Source organism: Astatotilapia calliptera, chromosome 13 (assembly GCF_900246225.1).
Source record: "Astatotilapia calliptera chromosome 13, fAstCal1.2, whole genome shotgun sequence".
Lineage (NCBI taxonomy): Eukaryota > Metazoa > Chordata > Actinopteri > Cichliformes > Cichlidae > Astatotilapia > Astatotilapia calliptera.
This window is the reverse complement of record NC_039314.1, coordinates 26,860,893-26,883,285: the sequence shown is the minus strand read 5'-3', so window position 1 is coordinate 26,883,285 and position 22,393 is coordinate 26,860,893. Positions and strand designations below refer to the sequence as shown.

At 41.0% G+C, this 22,393-nt stretch overlaps 1 protein-coding gene across 5 annotated transcripts in view; it reads right to left on the bottom strand.

Moving 5' to 3' along the window:
* The window catches only part of atrnl1a (attractin-like 1a), a 331,746-nt gene that overhangs the window by 54,172 nt on the left and 255,181 nt on the right, over positions 1 to 22,393 (bottom strand). For all 5 annotated transcript variants that reach the window (XM_026189698.1, XM_026189695.1, XM_026189694.1 and 2 more), the window contains one exon: positions 1,030 to 1,125. In XM_026189698.1, the coding sequence (XP_026045483.1) occupies positions 1,030 to 1,125 (96 nt within the window). The remainder of the gene's footprint in view (positions 1 to 1,029; positions 1,126 to 22,393) is intronic.

Here is a 22,393-nt window from a genome sequence, read left to right as displayed (position 1 = left end):
CTCGGCTCATGCACAGGCCTGCATGTGTCCTGTGAACCAAAATGAGTTTGATTAAAAAAAAAAAAATACAACACAAAAAATGGTAAGTCTTCAAACCTAGCGGGTTAAGTCAGTGTGACTACACAAATTTTGCAGAACAAACCTGGCGTTCTACATTTTTATGACAAAGTTATGAGGTTATAAGTGCAACACCAGAGTATATACAGGTGCTTCCTGGCACAAGAGAGGGATTAGGAGGTTGTTTGTGCATAATTTGAACTCTGCTCAGATCCACCACACACTGCTGCTATGGCTGGCATGTACCTTCTGTAGCTCATTGTTTTCTAATGGCTACTTGAGAAACAATGGTATAACCACACTGTCATTCTGTCTGAACTGTCAAAGGTCGATTATTGACTTGGCCATGCACTGTGCTTTAGGAAGGCTCTGTGTATTCCAAATAAAAACCTTAATCATGTCACACTGTCTTTTTAAGCCTCTCCCTCTCACCAGACTTCCTTGTAGCTCTCGGTGCACTATCCCAATAGTTATGGCTTTGGTACAAGTGTTCTCAGTTATTGGGCCACCAGCAGGGATTACATGCCTAACTACATGGGAGATCTTTGGACTCCATCACTAATATCTGTTTTACTCTTTTGTTAAAGGAACTTGATCGCTTACTACATGGACTCATGTGAACAGTTTACTTTGATAACCTGCTGATGCTGATGATGTGAGATAATTCTTATCACAGCTCTTCACAACTTGAGCCTGATATTCCAAGTAGTTCAAAGGAAAAATCCAAATTGCAATTCAACACACAGACACAGTGTCTAGATCATGTTTTGCATCCACACATATCATTTCCACAACAGCAGCCATGACAGAAGGTCATAGGGCTAACAAAGTCATAACAGTATGAAGTCTGCTGATTTGCAAACACAACAAGTGTTAGACATGTCTTTTATCCATTGCAATGCTAAGAATTCACCCACGTGTTCAAGTCCTCTTTGGTTTTGTATATTTCTGTGTTTGTGCCTTTGTTCTGACCTGTAGCAGCTCCTCTTGGTCATCACCAACCTCCAGTGCTACAGTGACCGAGGCGAAGGGACGACTGGCCATCTGCTGTCGCTCTCTCATCAGCTGCTGTAGAGTGAGATGGGGGAAAAAAAGAAAATAGTTTTAATTTATTTATTTTCATGGATTTATTTCTGACAGATTACTGTGTCAGAACTCAAACACAGGTTGTTATTCTTTTACTGGATTTATCCTTGAGAAACTCTACAGGGAACAGCTGAAGGTTAAGTGCTTTGCTCAAGGGCATCCTAACAGTGCAAACTAAATGAGATTAAAGTGCTTCACAATTTCTCCATTGCCAAAAAAAACTCCCCAAAACCGATCAGGGTTGTTTGACAAAAGCAAACATGTTAAGGTGGTAAGAAAGAGAAGTAACAGGGCTAAGGAGTAATACTGACAAAAAGGATATCACTGGAAAGAAGGCCAGAAGTAACGAAGCAGTAAGAAAGAAGCAGGTAGATGAAGAAAAATGATAAAAAAGAAAGGAGGATTATGAAAATATAGGTTTAGGAGGAATGGAGGGGGGCAGAGATCAAAGTAGATGCTTGCTAGACACACAGGAGGAAGGCAACGATGAGTGGGGAAAAGCAGCTGGTGGGGGAATGGTGGGAGTCAGAGGGGAGGAGGAGGAGGGCAGGCAAACTTCATTAATGAGGAAATGTCAGATGAACAAAGGCAGACAGCGAGGCCTTCATCAGCATGAGGTCCAAACGCTGACCGAAAACACAAACAAAGATACAGCACAGCATTTAAATGAAGAATGAAGAAGAAAGAAAGAGAAGAATCCTCCCACACAAAGTAAAACAGAGACACGCACCATCATCAATAAAGCTAAGGAGTCCATCTACACCTGAAAAATAACAACATGCTCACTGCATCTTCATCTCCCCTCTCCATCATTAGCTCGGTTTCCCAGCTCTTTCCAAATCAATACGGACATGTTAATGGGGTTTTGTTTCTACATTTAGCTTGGGGTTAGCCACCTGTTTTACACACAGAAGAACTCATTTCTAGCCAATTACATGCCAGGCAATAATCAGTATGTTTCTGGTCGTTTTGGCAGAAATTCTGCCTGATGCAGGCTGTGACATGTTAAACAATGTTGGGAAGACAGAGGGAGTCGATCAAGTTTTTGGTCTCTAATGTGAATAACCTGAACATTGGAGGAGTTTGACTTAGCATGCAAAAACACTCACAGTAGGTCGAAGTAAAAAAAAAGAAAAAAAACCCACTTCACCACATCAGGATGCGATGAAGTGGTTTAAAACAGACTTTTCCTTATACTTCCTAACATTCTCTGCTTTAAGTCATCCAAGTACACAAATATCGGAAACAAGCCCAAAAGAAAAAGAAAAGAAAGACATTAGGAACAGAAGCACTGCAAGGATGTTAGAGAATATTTGAAATTGAAAGAAAAAGAAACAGATAACGAGGCATATCTCCAGCCCCCGCCCGCCTTGTGACCTTGAATTGGACAAGCAAAAGAAAATGGATGGATGGCGATAAAGAAAAAATGAAATGAAAGGAGCAAAACCAATACAAGAAGCCAAAAGCACAGTACTAGATTAAGAAAGAGAAAAATAAAAACAAATTAACAACACAAGGTAAGGTCAGGACAGGAAAAGGAGAAAAGCAAAGGAAAGAGAAAAAAGTGTAAACCCATCCTAAATATCAATGGCTTCTACACTCTGCTACACTTCTCTAAACTGAAGCAGCTCTCCTGCTGCTGTGTCCTCTCCTGTTGATGAGAAAAGGCTGCACACTGACATTAACTGGCTGTCAGGTGTTGTGCTAGCGCGCCGCCGGCTGCTCGATTGCCGGTGTCAGACTCTTTAAGCATGACTGAATAGTACACCTGTAGCTACATCAGCACAGTCAGGTGCTCCGGCGGCGGCAAGCGCTCTGCTAGCACGCTGCCATGCCGGCTAATGTGATGTCTTTCCTTGTTAGCTGTCACCACTGTGGGAATGCTGCTCACATGACAGCGAGTGCTTGCTAGCATCGCTGTTAGCCTCCTGCAGATGTCAGTTTAGATTTGTAAAAGACTAGCTGAGTAGGTGTGTGTGAGAGGAAGGGTGTCTGTGTACTGGAAGCTGTGGATGAGGTAAGAGATCCCCTTTAAGCGTTTTTAAACCTTTATGAGTGCGTCAGGATTTGTTATACTGCTGTAAAGGCAGGATAGGTGGCAGGGGGAAAGAAATAGGCCCAAAACTACTGAAAATAGGGTCCAGAGGTGCATCTGTTAGACACAGAGACATTTGTTAATCACCCTGATTACGTTTTTTAAAAAAAGGATTTATTTTAAAAATGTAGTGTGACAGACCTGTGATCAGCACCAAACCATCCCAGGCCTTTCAGATTGCATATTAGCCCCCTTGAAAAACTATTCATAAGTAACACTCAGACTCATTGGCACAATTTTGAATGTGAAGGTCACTACTATACATGCAAATGTGCCTCTAGTCTGTACTGTCTGGAGTAACTGAACCTAAGTGGGCGACGGTGCTACGCTGTTGGTAAGTAATGAAATGTCAGCCATATTTCTGGATTTCGTCCGTCACGCTTTAGTGTTGATTTCCTTTTTGTTTTCAGAATTTAATAATAATGGATTGCATTTATATAGCGCTTTACAATTCCACTATTCATTCACTCTCACATTCACACACTGGTGGAGGCAAGCTACAGTTGTAGCCACAGCTCGGCTCGAACCGGCAACCTTCCGATTACAAGACGAACTGCCAACTCTTGAGCCACGATCGCCCAAACATTTACAGTAGTCATTTGATGTATTAACAGTATTCATGTGCAGTTTACCATTATGCAAATCTTGAGAGCTTGAAAACAGACAATCTATTCTTTAGGTTTGCAAAGATGTTTCACTTCTCATCCAAGTGGCTTCTGACTGAAAGACCTTTATGCAAACTTATTAAGCTTATTCAGCTTCCAGACTCCTAGTACACCAAAACTAATATATCTGATAAGAAGAACCACCGTCTGGCCAATTAGGATGTCAGTGTGGTGAATAAACTGGATTGCTTCTGTTTTATATATTAGCCTAGCAATCCTAGCTTTGGTTGATGGTTCACTAACCATCCAAAACTTCACTGCTATTTCATTTATCCATCTTTGTTTAAAGCTTAAAAAACAAAATCATATGCTGTATGCTGAATGCATATCCCTCATCCTAATAAATTATCTTTCCATTTACATTATTACTTTTTGTAACATCGGAGTTTCTACCACTTCTTATTCTTAGCTGTGCTGGTATTGGAAAATTTGGGCTTGAAAATTCCTAATTAATTCATCCTTAACTGGATCCCTTAATATTTCTTTAAGTTTCCAAAATTAAGGCTGTTTGGTTTAGTTTAGACAAGGATTACGGTGTGAAGAAGACATTAGACCATTAAACAAAGTCTCCTTCCTGATAGCTTTTACCGCAGTATGGTAGCTGAGCTGTTTATACACCGTTTGCGTGCACCCATGTGCAAGTTTGTGTTATGCGAGGTGTTCTCTCTGCTCTTTATTCCCTAAAGCTGTTGCTCCTCTGTTAGTGAGATTAGACAAACTGGTCAAGGTGAGCCGGGTCACATCTGCGTGTGTGAGCGCTGCAACCTGAAAAATGAGTCTAGACAGTGGAATTATGTTTAGACATAAAAAGTGGGTTTAATATTCATGTCTGGGGTAAGTTTTCAAGTGTACTGAAGATGCAAGTGTGTACTGCATGTACGTGGTACCTCCAAACGTCTTTATATATACACATAAATACAAAGAAAAAATATAAATATACATTTTGGTCAGAAAAAGACCACTTGTCTGTCTATGTCTGTGTGTGAGTGCTTGTGCATGTGTTTAATGCCCTCTTTGACAAGTCCTTGAGCAGGCAACAAGGACAAGACAGCGGCCATCTCCTCTGTCTGCCCGTCGGACTGTAAATCAGCCATAAAACAGCTAATTAACTCTGCTGTGCTGTAAACAAGCAGTGCCACACCACACACCACCGAGATGACAAAAGAGGGCGAAGAGCAAAGAAAGCCTATGCGAGTATGTGTTTAAGTTACAGTTAGAAATATTATCCAATTTTCCTGCAAGGGCTTTAGCTGGGTACCTGAAATCCCAAACTAAATCAGAGAAAGACACAAAGCTGATATTTTTCAGGTAATACTGGCGTTTCTTCACATTTTTTACTCCATATCAAATATGTTTGTGTTTAGTTAGCCATGAGGGGCGGGACAAAATCCACACATTTATTCATCCAGCCGTCTCAGTTGGACAGACAGACGCATAAACAGCCAAGAGAAAAAATGAGAGTGCTGCGACAATGAAGCCAATCACATGCTGAATTATGTTTCACAGAACACCGCTCAACCATAGTAGCACCTGCAAGCTCAAACTGCCAGTCCTGTTAGGCTGGAAATATCTGTGTAATGTGATGTTTGTTGATTTCAGATCTACTCCTGTCTAATGATGGGTTTCCTAGCACCACAAGTGTCCCTCTTCTACTGTGGCAGCAGTTAAAGCTTTGTGAGGGCACAGCTATAGAAAGGTTAGTAAACCCATCCATGTATGTGGGTGTTTGCATGATTGTAGGTCTTTGTTGGGGGGGTGGGGGGTGTAATACAACACCAAGCACTCAGTAACCATCAGCCCCTAATTGGTGGTACTACAAAAACAAAACCAGCATGCGTTTGTCAGTGTACACGCAAAGCTAATGAAAATCCACAAACTCCAAGAGAGACCAGTGACATACAAAGGCAGACAACCTGACACTTTAACAAGGAAAGAGGGGAAGGTGGGACTACAAACATAATAGGAACTGACTACCAGGAATATAAGCACATGAGAAATGAGACAGGTGGGAAAAAATGGGGTGGACAGGAAGAAAAACAAATATAGGAAGTCACAGGAAGGTAACTTACATGAATGAAAACTGTAATAACACCTGCAAATCTTCGGACGCAAACAACCGCCGCTCAAAATGACCAATGCGGCTATCCAGTCTTTGGCAGATTATCGGCTCACTCAGTGTGATAAACCGGCCAGTCCAGTTAGACGTTTTTTAGTGATTGTTTCCTGTCCGTTATTTCCCCTGCTTCCCCAGCCCGCCTCAGATTTTATCTCATGTGCACCAACCCCCTTAGACAGACACCACTTATTTCCTGTCAGCTTGGACCACCACTCACCTACTGGCTATTGGCATTCATTTCCGGTACTGCTCCTCGCTCGCCCCCTGCCCATCCACCACCAGCCTCCTCTCGGACCAAGGTCTCTCCTACTGCCTCCTCCTCTGCCCGACTAGCTTGGATTCCAAGGATCTCATTATTACTTTGTGTACACGCTACCTGACACATTCTCCCTGATTACTCTGCCCCGTCTAACTGCCCTCACCTGTTTCGCAGATTTGCCCAACCCCTTGCTGCCGATATTACCCCTGACCAGTCTCTTAGCCAAGTTAGGAAGACTCTTAAGGATGGCTTGTTTCACCTGCATGGAGAGCTCCTTTAACCGCATCTTGTCTGCTCACACTGTGAGATTATTATATTAACTTATACCACGTTGTACCCCTAATTAAAGATTGTAAAATCATTATGTAGTTTTAGGTTGCATTTAACTCCTGACAACTATTAGATTTATTAGACTGATTTGTATTACATTAGACTGCTGATTTATTGTGAATGAATTAAATTGTTTTATGATGCATTATACTGCTGATTTATAAGAAATACTGTTTTCGGAGAATCATGGCCTTATTTGTCTGATTAGAAAAGAACAGAACATACTGCACAGGAGGCGAAGGTCAAAACTTAGGCTCACTGAGAGAGAAAGAATGTGGATGTTTAGGTTTTATGACTTTGGAGGGGGGCTGACGCTATAAGAATGTGAGAAACTGTCAGACACTTCGAGATCTGGTGGACACCCTCCTGTACACATCTCCCGTCTGGGCGTTTATGGTCGAAGTGTTGTAGGGAATAATGAGAATTGTATGGAATAAAGAGATTGTTGATTGAACATTTTTATACACCGAGTGTTGTTCTTCCTTCAGTCCAAAGATCAAAGAATTGGGATATATTCAACAACACCAAAAACTTCCAAATACAAGCACCACACCTCAAATCAACCCTGAAGGAATTGACCACACCTGCCCATGAAGAAGCCTTTGAGTCAGTTGTCCAATTACTTTTGGTCCCTTTAAAAAGGGCGTCGCACATAAGGAGCTGAAACTCCTAAACCTGTCATCCAGTTTGACTGTGGATTGTGAAATGCTGTTCAGTAATATAAAGTTTTGATTCCTGCATTGAATGTGCAAATCTGTTATAAAATGAAGCCTTACTGATAAAGCAGAGGAGAATAGCATAGCAAGCCTCACATTTCCCCTGTAGAGGGAATGCAACATCAGCGTCCATGTCCCCACAGTCTATCTGTAACCTAACTAGATGGTTTCATCAATTCCACCGAAGGCTGCAAGTTTAGTTGTGATTAATGTGTTAATCAGAGATACAAGAGAAACCACCTCTTCTGGACAAGGCTTAATAACTCTTACAGACTGCTCCCAGTGCAAAGAATTTCACTCTGTTGCAAGGTATGCTTCAAAAGTAGTGTTATAACTAATGATAAGTGTCCCAGAATAAGTAGCACTTTAAATTGTAGGAAAAAAAACAACTTGTAGTTCTTATAATGGCTGCTGCTAAAAACTGATTTTTTTTAAAGAAATTAGTGTAAAATGTTCAAATCAAATATTCCCGCAGGCCTTGTTGAAACTGATGTTACAGAATCACCCAATGTCCCATAAAGAGTGTAATATAGTTCTGCTTGAAAGAGTGTCTACTGTGTGCCTCAAAGGGAAATGCAAATGTGCGAAGGAGCAGATGAAAAGGGTGACTGTGACAGTACATTTTATGGTTCAGTTAAGTTTTAATGTAAAATCTGGTCAAGCAATATGTGATTTCGTAAAATAAAGTCTTCTCTTCTGTGTCAGTAGAGCAGGACAAGCCTATTCATCCGTTAGATGTGACAAATTACAATTTCAGGTTTGGAATCTTTTTGAGGAAAATTACAATAGGAACAAAAGTTGGTTATCAGTCCCTTGGCTACAGGAATAGCAGTCATCTGAAACTGATTTCGCCCCCTTTGATTATAAGCAAAGATTAAGAGAGTGATATGCTTTCATGGTGTTTAAAAATCACTGCTCTGGCTTTGATCTGGGTCTTGGCCTATTTGTGTCATTATGCATGTGAACATAATTATCTGTTTCGAAGAAGCGGGATAAAGTTCAGTTTTAGGTAAATTAAAAGTCCTTTTTTAGTAAGACAGTCCTTTTAAAGGTTTCCTTGCAAAGAATACATACCATCATCGTGCCTGAGTGGGTTTCCCCCGAAGAGTTCAAAGATATGAGTATTAATAAAAACTTCAACGATGAAAAGCAGTGTGAATATTTTTGTCTGTATAGTTTTATGATAAAGAGTTGTAGTAACAATGGCACTGGTAAAGTGATGGATAAATTATTCTTAATGTTTCTGGGTAAGATAAGATAAAAAGGAAACACATCTCTGAGAACCATATCCAATCCTGAAAATGCATATATAGTAAGATTGACTTAAGATTGTGGATAATACCGCGGAAGCACTAGCTGGTAGTCGGGCCGTACGCGTGTCTTAGTGCAGTTGAACATCCACAAAGTCCGCTTGTCGTCGAAAAACAAACAGGCAAACATTTATTTCCACAGTTTTGAAATACAGTGATCCGTTTGAATGTTCCTGTACACTGCAAACACGGTAAGAAACGGTTTTTCTCCACAGCTAGTTAAAGCCCCCGTTGCTCCACACTGCCCGTCGCGAACGCTCCCCCCGTGCACAGTTACCGTGTGTTAAAGGAACAGTACGTAAAAATTAAATAAGGCAAGAAAAAAAATACAATTTAACTGTAAATCTTATGCTAAACAAATTATAAAGTAAAAACTGAAACTCCCCATTATCTTACACTTATCCTTATCCAAAATGATTCAAATTATTAAGTCTACTCCAAACACCTGGAAACCTTCTGGAGGGATGGAACAGTATTTCCCCAAAAGAATTTTTGTCCTTTGCTATATTCAAAACTAAGTAATTAAATTAAATTAAATTTTACATGTATAGCAATATTCAGAGCTTCACAACAAAATGCCAGAACATAAAAACAAAAGTTAACCACACGCTAGGCTAAAAAGTTGAGTTTTAAGATGTTTTTTTGAAAACCTGCATAGAGTCCACAGTCCACAGATCTGAGAGGGAGAGACTTCCAGAGCCTGCAAAAGCTCTTTCTCCTTCAGTTTTCAGCCTTTTATGCTGCACAACCAGCAAGCCCCGATTAGGGATGGGGAATTGATAAGAATTTAGCTATTCTAATTCCATTATCGCTATCACTTCTCGATTCGATACCTTATCAATTCTCATTGGGTTCTCATTGGCTCTGCTTTTAGAGTCACCACTATCATTAAGCAGCAGATCAAAGACATTACAGATTAATTGCAGATTTGTTGTGTGGTCAAATTTTTGTGAATGTTGGAGGTATTTCCCCTCTTTGCTGTGAGCAATGTTGGGGTCATTACTCAAAAAAGTCATTTTTACACATATGAAACAGAGCACTTTACTCAAAAGTAATTCAGTACATTATTTAATTAGTCTCAGGAGAAGGTAATTCATTGTTTATAATAAAAGCCTATAAAAGGGATTCTGAGGTTTTTCCTGCTGATATGCTACATTCTATAATTGATCAATGTGGCGATTATAAGCAGGAGCTAAAAAGGAGTTCACAATGTCAAAATATATAATACAGCAGCATGTGTGCAATTACAAACCAGAGTCAGCTCTGGCCTCCTCTCACTGTCGCTAAGGAAGTTTTTTTTCCCTCTCCTACATCTGCAGTCTTATCTCATTTAATTTTCATTTGGTGTCCTTATTAAAGCTTGTAAAATAGAGCTGGAATATGAGTCAAATGACAGCTTTGAACCTGAACAAATCCTTCACTCAAAGACCAAGTACTTGTTTTTCAACTCGTAACAATGGGTGCAAGTTGGAAACACAGAGATTTGTCTTCAGCTTTGATCTCAGACACCATCTTAACACTCCATCTACCTTTAATGCATTCAAGCCATGTTTTTCAGGCATCTGTCTTACAGAAGCATGATAGGAAGATAAGCCTTAATTTGTATCAATATATCTGTCTAGACCAGCAAGTAGTTTTCAGGCATCAAGTCTGTTTGCTCCTGACTTCTGCACATACCTCAGTTGTGTCTGGGTTAGGCTCTGGACACTAATATGTCATAACAGCAGTGTTGTGATGCTGCGAGTTGCTCAGCTTTGGAGATTTCATCTGTGGAAATGTTTGCCTTCTGTTCATGGAAGTACATGCCACTCAACATGTGGTGTGTAAAGCTCCCAGGAATATATTTGAAAAACTCAAAAGCAATGCCTGTCTCTAGAGACATGACCAATATACTCAAAGTTTTACATAGAAACTATGTCTCCTGTTTACATTTGCCACTGAAAGAAGTGCTAACATGACAGCATTACTGCTGAAGGGGGTGCCGCAAATGTTCGCATCCTGTAAGATTGTCAACATCATCAAGGGTTTTTTGTCTTTTCCGTAAAATAAATAATATTACTCTGGGAAACTGCTCACAACACAGTTTGCTTTAGTAACAAATTTAGTAATAATATAAATATAATATAACTTCAATATATTAACTTTTTGTTTAGGACACTATAGGTACATTCAAAATAAGGTGCACGGCTGTAGACTGGATGTTGCTTTGCGTAAATCTACGTCTAGTTACGGCTGTTCGATATAACGATATACACTCAACAAAAATATAAACGCAACACCTTTGTTACTGCTCCCATTCCCCATGGGATGGACGTAGAGACCTAAAATTCATTCCAGATACACAATATAACCATCCCTCCCAAACAGTGGTCACAAATCAGTCCAAATGTGTGGTAGTGGGCACATCTGCCATATTGAGATAATCCATCCCACCTCACAGGTGTGCCACATCAGGATGCTGATCTGACATCATGAGTAGTGCACAGGTGTACCTCAGACTGCCCACAACAAAAGGCCACCCTGGAATGTGCAGTTTTGTCTCACAGCAAAATGCCACAGATGCCACAAGCAATGAGGGAGCGTGCAACTGGCATGCTGACAGCAGGAATGTCAACCAGATCTGTCGCCCGTGCATTGAATGTTCATTTCTCAACCATAAGCCGTCTCCACAGGCATTTCAGAGAATATGGCAGCACATCCAACCGGCCTCACAACCGCAGACCTCGTGTAACCACACCAGCCCAGGACCTCCACATCCAGCAGGTTCACCTCCAAGATCGTCTGAGACCAGCCACCCAGACAGCTGCTGGAACAATTGGTTTGCACAACCAAACAATTTCTGCACAAACTGTCAGAAACCGTCTCAGGGACGCTCAACTGCATGCCCGTCGTCCTCATCGGGGTCTTGACCTGACTCCAGCTCGTCGCCGTAACAGACTTGTGTGGGCAAATGCTCACATTCGATGGCGTCTGGCACGTTGGAGAGGTGTGCGCTTCATGGATGAATCATGGTTCACATTGTTCAGGGCAGATGGCAGCTGAGAATGTCCCAGTTCTTGCATGGCCAGCATACTCACCGGACATGTCACCCATTGAGCATGTTCGGGATGTGCTTGACCGGCGTATACGACAGCGTGTACCAGTTCCCACGAATATCCAACAACCTCGCACAGCCATTGAAGTGGAGTGGACCAACATTCCACAGGCCACAATTGACAATCTGATAGACTCCATGCGACGATGTGTTGCACTGCATGAGGCAAATGGTGGTCACACCAGATACTGACCGGTTCTGGGTACCCAGACCCCCAATAGCGCAAAAAACTGCACATTCCAGGGTGGCCTTTTGTTGTGGGCAGTCTGAGGTACACCTGTGCACTACTCATGATGTCAGATCAGCATCCTGATGTGGCACACCTGTGAGGTGGGATGGATTATCTCAATATGGCAGATGTGCCCACTACCACACATTTGGACTGATTTGTGACCACTGTTTGGGAGGGATGGTTATATTGTGTATCTGGAATGAATTCTAGGTCTCTACGTCCATCCCATGGGGAATGGGAGCAGTAACAAAGGTATTGCGTTTATATTTTTGTTGAGTGTATATCGGATGACGATATAAAAACATCTATCGTTTCATTTTACACTATCGGTTGTAGCGCAAAATAAACTGTTTACGGCAATATTTTTTCATCATTTTGATGGTCACTGTAGTGGCTATATTAATTTCTTAAAGTTCTCTCTTTCTCTTATATTTAATATAACCACACTAAGGACGGATAGGCGACTGTTTTTATGCGTTGTCGTTAGCAACAACAACAGTAAAACCATCACGTGTCCACTTGTTTATTTTCCACATAAGCCTTTCATAATAAAGCTCAAGATCCTGTTGAGACTTTTCAAAATAAACTGAATTATGTGAAAGAGTATGCAGAGTGTTTATGGATGAGAAGCAAAAAAGAGCCGCCAGGCACTAAAAAATAAACCTTAGACTCAAACGTTAGAACAGGCTTTTCCCCGCAGCACGCCGTGTAATAAATACAAAGAAAACGGCGGCCGTTACAACTTATGTCTAAAAATGTATCATTTCATGCATCGGTTAAAACACTGGACTCCACAACGCGCAGCTGGAAACACTTCATGCAAGTCGAGCTGCCCGAGATTCACAGAATTTACAGAAAATGTTAAATTTTGTGATTTATATCGTTATCGGGACGATAGATGTCTTATATCGGGATATGAGATTTTGGTCATATCGCACAGCCCTACATCTAGTGTAGAGTGTATTTAGATCAAAATAACCAAGATCCATAAAAAAGTACTACAGGCCAAATAGGGGGAAAAAAATGAACTTGGGGTGAATTGTTCCTTTAATTGTGCTAACTGGCTGAGGACTGAAGCTGCTGCCTTTTTGCTGTTGATATGGAGCTTACAGTTCAAGGCCTGTGTGAAAAAGGTGGACTCTCATTAATGGGAATGGGATCCCTAGATACATGAACTTGGAGCATCAACTCATTCTGCACAAAAAGTGCAATCCAGAAATGCTGTTTCATTTTTAATACATAGGCTTTCAAGTATGCCAAGACACATGGATGCTTTCAGAAAAGGACACAAAGAGACAAGAAATACAAGGAGATACAAATAATATCTTACTCTCTCAGCAAAGCTTTGTTGGAACACCATAATAGACACATGGACAAACACCACACGCAGACGCACACACACACACAGATATTCATAAAGCCATGATTGATAGTGATAAGTATTCAATTAGTCCTTCATTATGTGGCTTTGGAGTTCAGCACTGTGACTGAAGACAGATAGGATTTTCAGCTTTGCTTCTCAGCATAAAGTATGATATTAGCTATTGAAAGAAGAATGAATCTGTACAAACGTCGTGTCCACAGAGATGCCGCTGGACTGATTGTTTGATACAATGCGGTTGCTTAACAAAGGACGCACACATGGGTGCACTCGAGGATTTACATCATAAAAACACTTGGCAAAAAAAAAAAAAAAGCCAAATTTGTCTGTGTGGTGTCTGCAAAGAAACAGGTGTGAGTAAAGAAAGACTGACTTACACTGGGAATCTCACACCCACAAACACACACTCGCCCCACACACTTCCATGCCTCTTGAATTTGTATGCTAGCGGGGCCGCAATCAAGAGGCGATAACAAATCTCATTTCCGCCATGTTTGCCAAGTTTCCAGACAGCATTTGTCTCCTGGCTGAATGTGGTGAGTGGGATCTGAGTAGAGTAAACAAGGGCACAGATATCCTCGTCTGATAGAATCCGCCACTCTACACCGACTTCCAACACACCATCTCGAGGACTGGACAAAACACTTCTTTTTCAGAGCTGGCTGCAAGACAAGGCTTTGGATTGTAGTTGAACGGATACCAACAAAAATATGTCTGCAGTCTTGTAAGGGGCTTACAATATTTGCAACTGATGACACAAACCCATGCTAGCATTCGAGAGGCAACGGGCAAAACACTCCTGTAGAGTCCTTCAGGAATGGGTCCTCTAACCCGCATGTTTTTTTTGTGTATGTTTTTTCATCTTTTGACTTTGTCTTTAGGAGCAAATGTTTGACATTAAGCCTTTGTTTCCCTTTGTTTTACAAAAATTCAACAATAAATCACTAAATACATTCCCAAAAGTACAAAACATGACAATCGGAAGTCTGTATGTGATATGCCTCTGCTCACTTACTGACCGGTCATTTAAGGTTCTCAGCATAACAATTAAGTGATTGTCTTTTTTGGGGTGGGTGGGGGGTGAGGGTTGTGCTGAAAGACTTAAAAGCACAATTTATAAGGTTAGAATGACAGCAGACTTTGTTGAGGATTAAAAAAAAAAAACAGACAACTAAAATGTAAAGCTGCATCTCAAACCTCACTCTGGTCCCAATAGCGAAAACCATGCTCAAAACAGCTTTACAGTAATTGGAGGCGGTATGTTACAGCTAGAGCCACACAATCTGATTGCAGCAGAATATCTTTGACACACATCCTGGCATAGTGGTAGAATTAACCCCCATTGATTTCGGGAGCTAATTAGAGAGGGCCTGAGAGACAAAGAGAGACAGAAACGGCTTATAGATCGCATGGCTTGTAGCTGTTACTGTGAACAAGGCGGACACACTCTTGTATTATGACCAGTAAGTCCCATTCACGGCTAACTGTCTGTCAATTTCTGCTAAGGCTTTGACTGGAAGGAGAAAGAGAAAAGAAAAGGCCACACACAGAGACACAAATAGAGGAATTACATGAGAAAAAATAGAAATAGGAAAAAAAATCACTGGGTATGTGACAAAAATGGGCGATATGTATACATGAACAGTTTGAAAGCCTGAACATTTTACAAGAGACCCTTAACTTCACTGCAGGTGGGTAGCTCTCTTTTCACTGCTACCAAAAAAAGGATTGATACTGGATCTGCAAAACACCTGCCTCCTATCCTATATGTCCAATAATACTAGATTACAATTACACAAAATTTTGACTGCATTTCTTCCGAAGTGGAAATCAGTTTACGTAAGTGATATGAACAGCTATAATCGTTTATGCATAATGCTCCATCTTAGATAACACCAACAGGCAGTTCAGATGTGATCAAGTAGATGAACCTGAAGGGGAGAATAGGCAAAGTTGAATCAGTTTTTTAAAATCCATTTATGAGATTTGACACGTGAAGTTTCAGCACTTTTATCCAACCTTGTAACGATCATGATAAACTTCAAAATATCCAAATATATTCTCAGAGTCAAAATATGACACTGATGTATACAAAACATGAAAAATAGCAAGTCTGGTCAAAATCGTAACATTTTGTGTTACTTTGGCCAAACTAAACATAAAAAGGTGGATCGAAAATGTGTCAGAACAAGGGGAAATATAAGCTGATGACATGTCTCTTATTCTCCACCCCGCTGTCCACCCCTCTATTCCTCAAACATAGCGACTGCAGTGTTAAACAGTGTGGTGACCTGGTCCACTAAATCACCCCCGGCTGACAGACAGAGAGAGGGAGACATAAAGACAGAGCGAGTAAGCAGGAGACAGGGCTGGAGCGAAAGAAAAGTGGGCTGTTTTCAGAGGTCATTCATTACATCCTATCACATTAGCCCTCATCATTGGCCTCCTCAGACAGCCATCATCCATCCCCATTCTCCACAGGCCAGCACACATGTGTGCACATATTTTAAGAGAATGAAAGACCAGCGAGTATAACTAGGCTGCATGTGTTGGTGTCTTTAGCATGTCTCGCCATCTCATTTTGTTACAGGACTGACAAAAATCCAGCAGCTGGTGTTAATCTGATGTACCTGGAGTATATATCTCTCCAGTTACGCTCAGAACTTCTGCAAACTGAAACACAACCATGTATATGAGCCAAATATGGTGCTTATAGAGCTCCCACAGAAGTGTTTCAGACCAGTATTTATAACCAATATCAGTAAGTGATCAACAGGTGTTGCCAGCCTGCTCTCTATCTGAGAACATCAAATATCATAATTTTGGATAAGCCACTTGGGCCTCACAGATACGCACAAGGTGTCCTTTGATGTTAATCAAACATAGTTTATTAGTATGAAGGGTCAGTGTTGTGTGGGGGTTTGTTTTAACCAAAATCACAATCTTTTTATAAAACCAAGTAGTTTTTATCGCCTAATGCTAGAGTCACAGTTGGGAAAATTGTGTTTGGAGAGCCTAGCAAGACCAAAGGTATGACCATATACAATGACTAGGCAGGTCTGTGATTACTTGCGTTCAATGTCCAGCCAGCTCATTAATTTGAAACAGAAATTTCTCCAGAAATAGTGACGTGGTTGCTGTAGCAAAGCGATTTAACTGCAAAGTGACACGGACACCTGGAAACCCTGTTTTTATATAAGATATAAGTCCAGGACACAGCCAGCTGAGTGGAGTCCCAAAGAGACATATTTCACACAAGTCGGGCTTATCGATGCAGACTGACTCAGATGACATGTTGTAGTCAGTCTGCCTGCATTTATATTATTAGACTCTTGTTTGTTTGTTTTTTACAATTAGAAGTTGACAACTCAGAATAAAGAATAAAACACAAATATCAAATATTTCCAGCACTGGAGAACCATGCAGAGGGCAACAGTGTTACTGGAATCTTGCAGAACTGCACCATTTTCCACTTGAGTATGTGAACATGTAAGTTTCTTCTTTACTTGTAAACCGATATAGAAAGGTAGACTTGAATAAGAACTACTCAAAATTATTATACAAATGCACGAGTTGATAGACTATTGTTCATTAAGTCATCATTTATTGTTGTATTGTTCATAAATTTCACTTTGTTAATTGATTCTGTATTTTTTTGTTAATTTTTTGTGCTAACATATGATTTATTTGTGTTATTATTACAACAGGTTATTGTTTCTATTCATTTTTAAAATTATGTGTACGTGTGTATATTTAAGGATTTCAGGTCAGTCATGATCTCATATGTAGGGCTGAGTTATATAACTAAATTCCTCACTAACCACTTAATTGGATTATTATTGTTTAAGGTTTAGCTTGCTTTAATTTTTTTAAATCTTTCCTGACTGAATGGATGTACATATGGTTTCTATAAAGGAGAATTTATTTTTACATACGCATAACTTTTCCTCGAGATGAGGCCTGTGTGTAGGTGTGTGTGTATAAATGTGTCTGCCAGGAGAGAAACCTGTAGGTGGTTCTTATTATGGCCTTGACAGCCTGATTTACAAGATTTAAACAACCGTGCATCCCTTTGACCGCAGTCTTTCTCACTTACACACATGTAATCCACAATGAGCCCACTGGCTTGTTATTCTAGGAGTCCCCAATCACACACATTGCAAACAGACTTTGTAAATGCATTGGTCTTCTCTCTTTGTGTTGCTTCTTGCCTCTTTCTCTCTCACACACACAGTCCTTTGGTTTCCTTGGGAACTGTGTTTATCCAGTCCATTTAGTCCATTTAGCCGTGTGTCCCATTAGCATCAACCTCCCATCTGTCTACCCGGCCCCAAGAGGAGCGCCAGTGTGTGTGTGTGTGACTGATGCTTGTGTATTTAACTATTCTTGTGTATATGTATGTGACAAAAGTAGTGTGTGTGGGGTGTGTGTGTCTGATCATCACACCCTCCCTTTCACAAACTAATCAAATATCAGATTAACGTTCATCAATTCCCACCTGCACCAGTGACGCAGCACACGATCATTATCTCTGACCTCTCTGGTTGGCTGGCTGGCATCCGTCCTATCCACCAATTATGCTCCACAGCTGACGGGCCAGGTGACTGCCACTTCCTGCCCCATGCCCAATTAGATTCTGGCGGGGAAGTGACCCCAGCCAGGATAGTCTGGCTAAGGTTGTCAACCCTGAGGTCAAGGAGAGGTTTCTCTAAATGATTGTTAGGGGGCTAACATCCACACAGGCAAACCTTTTCTTAATGAGATCATTACATCTTCATGATGTAGTAATGTGAAGAGATGTTTAATCATTCTGGGCTTAATTTACTGTCAAATATAATTTTATTCACAACTTTATGGTTCCTCCAAGGGAATTAACACAGGTCAACTGAATAAAATTGGCTTCTAGTTCTGGTGGCTTGGAAACACCAAAGATGTAAGTTTTGTAAAATAATACATCAAAAGAGGCAGTAATATATTTATATAGTTATTATACCATGGTATTTTTCCGATGACATGATACAACTCTCTGCATGTATTCAAGCTTCAGAAATGAGATGAACGCTACTATCATGCTACCAAGAGAATAGGCATACAGTCATGTAAAAAGGAAAATGCTAGTAAAAACACAACTGACTCCACTGTTACTAGTTACATAGGAATTAACAGGTTAAAAAGCAGAAAGGTTGCTCATCAAACTTGATTAACTGATCACCAGCAAGTGTTCGCACCTCTAAAAAATCTAATGTTTTGGCAGTTTGCTACTCTGGTCCATTCAGGTGTGTTACCACGAGTCTCAAAGCCCCCCCCCCCCCCAAATAGCTAGCTTTCTGACTCTAAAGGCCACACTCAGCATCCATCCATTCTCCATCCATTCTATTCAGCTTGTCCTTATCAGAATCACAGGGGGTGAGGCTGCCGTGACCCTGTATAGACCATGTCACCATGTAAAACCTTAAAGTTTATGACAGTTGCCAGGACAAGGCATCTTCTCTCTAAAACGAACATGGCAGTACAGCATAACCTTGCAAAGTTGCATCTGAATGAACCACAAGACTTCTGGAACAATGTCCTTTGGACAGACAACACCAAAGTAAGAATGTAAAGCCATAATGCTCAGCATCACATTTGTCAACAATCAAACATAGACACTTCACATCAGTCGTCTGCATAGTCGTGGAGGGGTGCTGATTTGGGCTTGTTTTTCAGTCACAGGGCACCTTGCAGTGACTGAGCTGATCATGTACTACAGTCACATGTGAGGCCCAACAGCTGAAGCTTGTCCAAAATTAGATCAGGCAGGGTGACAATGATCCCAAGCACAGCAGCAAATCTACAATAGAATCTTGAATGAAGTATTATTGTCAGACCTTAAGAAAGCTGTGCATGAACGAATGCCAGTAAGCCCCAATAAACAAAAGCAGCACTGTAAGGAAGAGTGGGCCAAAATTCCCCCCCTAATGATTGATAAAATCTACTGTATCGTGGGGTGTACCTAATTTTTCACAAGACTGCATAGTGTACAGTACATTTTCTTCTTCTCATGACTGTACAGGGTGGGCCCTTTATATGGATACACCGTAATAACATGGGAACGGTTGGTGATATTAAAGTCCTGTTTGTGGCACATTAGTATATGTGAGGGGGCAAACTCCTCAAGATGGGTGGTGACCATGGTGGCCACTTAGAAGTCGGCCATCTTGGATACAACTTTTGTTTTTTTCAATAGGAATTCAAATTCGAAGATTGTGTGTAAGCACTGTCACAGACCCGAGTTAACAAGTTAAAATAAAAACAGGAACCAGGTAGAAATTGGTAACCTAAACCAAAAAATGTAAAGATGCATATGTACTGTTTTATCAATACTTTGGTCTCAGTGGTAGTTGCTTCCATTTTAAAGTGATTATTTTCGATGATTTCTGAACCTTTTGTTGTATTTCAGCACTCATAATTAATGTTCTGAAGGGGCATGTTTCAGCCTAAACCAAGACCTTTACCTGAAAAAAAAATCAAAGAAAGTCGAACACAAACCGGGTGTCCTGGTTGACTTAGTCCACATTTACAATTCCAACCTAAAAGTATTTGCATGCTCTGGTTGACGTCTCTGCCCATTTGAAATGCTACAATACGTTAACTTGAGTGCTTAACTTGAGTTAACTTGAGTAACTTGAGTTTCACAAAGTGGAGTTTTAAAAAGAAGTACTGACCAGTTGGAAGTTATAGAAAGTAAAGTACCGTATTTCCCGGACTACAAAGCGCACCTGAATATTAGCCGCACAAGCTAAAATCAGGGGAAAATCCTGTTTTGTACATACATTAGCCGCACCTGACTAAAAGCCGCAGGTGTTTCAATGTTGACTTATCATATGTAAGAGAATATGCACAAAGGGAATTGTCAGGAAAGAGATGGCTGTTTGGAGACACACCCCTTTTATTAATATTTTGAAAAACAAGTTATGGGTACATATTTACATAACTTTTTAGGTATATGTACAAGTAGCGGTAATTACAAGTACGAAACATGTACTGTGCTTCATAAATGAGTAACAAATGTAGTACATAACAATAACCTACAGCACACCAGAAAAATAGATTCAGACTACCTTTTAGGCTCAGGTGCAGTGACACGGCTTTAACAAGAAGAAAAGTCAGTCATTCACCACCATCTTTCTCTTCTTCCTGTGCACTAAAACCACCAAAGTCCTCTTCTCCAGTGTCGGATACGAACAGGCTCAGGATGGCTTCGTCATCCACTCTCCGCTTCTCTCCTTCGTTGTCACTTACAAAACCAAAGAAATCCTTGTTGTCAGTGTCAGAGTCGAACACCTTCTGAAGGGCCGTGGCGGTGTCCTCCTCTCCATCATGCAGCAGTCCAGCCCTTCGAAATCCGTTGGTGATCATGGATGTTTTCACACTTTTCTACGCTGTCAGATTCCACCGGTGGAGTTGAGCATAACTTGCTTTTCGCAAGTTTATCGCCGCTCGTCATCCACGACTCCCGCTGAACGCGTAGCGTTAATTTGAAGTTTGTTTTTCGCGCTATTTGTACAGCACTATGTTGCCTGGCGGATGGACACGTGACCAACATACCACTCTTGAACCCCGATACTGTGTGTCTGATCACATCCCCTTCCGCCAGGCAACGTAGTGCCGTACAACAGCGGAACAAACAAAACAAATCGTCTTACGATATCACAAAAATCATGGACAATCTATAGAAAAGCCGCACCTGACTAAAAGCCGCAGGGTTCAAAGCTTGTGCAAAAAGTAGCGGCTTATAGCCCGACAATTACGGTATATACATGATATATGACCAAAACATCTTCTCGGTGTCCGTTTACTTAATTTTGTTTTACTGTATCATCTCATCCATCTTTTTTCCACACGATCTATCTCACTCCCTTTTTATTTGTCTGCCCCCCTCATCTTTCTCTCAGTGTCGGTGAAACCTCAGTGTAAAGCTGCCGAGACCAGCACTACTCAACACTCCCTCATCTCATTAACAATGGCCTCAGATCGCCAATATATACAACTCATCAACTAGGAGTGTGTATATACGTGTGTGTAAACCATCATTGTGTTTGTGAGTGACAGAGGAGTCAGCAAGTTTACTGGCCAGCATGCAGGCCTCATCTTGAGATCTTTTTAACAAGGAGCCGGTCAATCAATCTCTGATCGATAACTAGCTGAAGCTCGCCAACACAGGGGTGTGTGAGTGCAATTGTTTGTCAGGCTGACTAATTTAGACATCTAGGCATAGTGCTGATCCTGTCGGGCCCCTTTCAGCACAGTGTGCCAGCTGTGGAAATGAAAAACCAGCAGCGTCTTTGGCCGAGCTATCGGCCTCCAAGAGGGAAAGTTGGCAGAGAGGGAGAAGTCAATAACGTTGGGATAAACAAATATTCTGAGAGAGATGGAGAGAGCGAGGTAGAAAGACAGCACGCATGAAAGCAAGAGAGAGAGAGGTGGTAAAAGGGAGGGAGGAATTCGAGAGCAGAGTGAGGGAAGCCAACGGTTTTGCCAATAAACAAGCCAGCACAGCACTATTGCAGATTACCATAGAGCTTAAGTATACAGGATAGAGGCATTAGAGCGTCTGCCCCATCAGACCAATGCAACAAGAGCTGATCGTGCATCTGTGGAGCAGCGAGCGTACACCTGAGACTCGTGAACTCTCACGTGGTCTTACATGTTGGTAGTGTGGTTTTTTTGCTGCAGTTTTTGTCTATATAAGGGCCACAGAAACAACAGATAAACACTATAGAAGAGCCTCAAGTCAAAAGAAGAAAGCCACTAACCAAGAGCAGCAGTTTTAACATTTTTATTGTTAAAAGAAATATTTTATGCTTTTTGCTTTCAGATTTCTCCTGTTTCTATTGAGCAAAAACAAGCACAAACCTAGTGCACACATCTTATTGATTCTTTAACATGATGGCAAGAACTTCTTTGTCTTATTTCATAGAAACTTTGAGATATTCTTTTAAGTTTAAGGCATATTTATTAGGAGCAGCAGTATACATTACAATGTTCAGGTTTATCACCGTGTAGCCTAAAG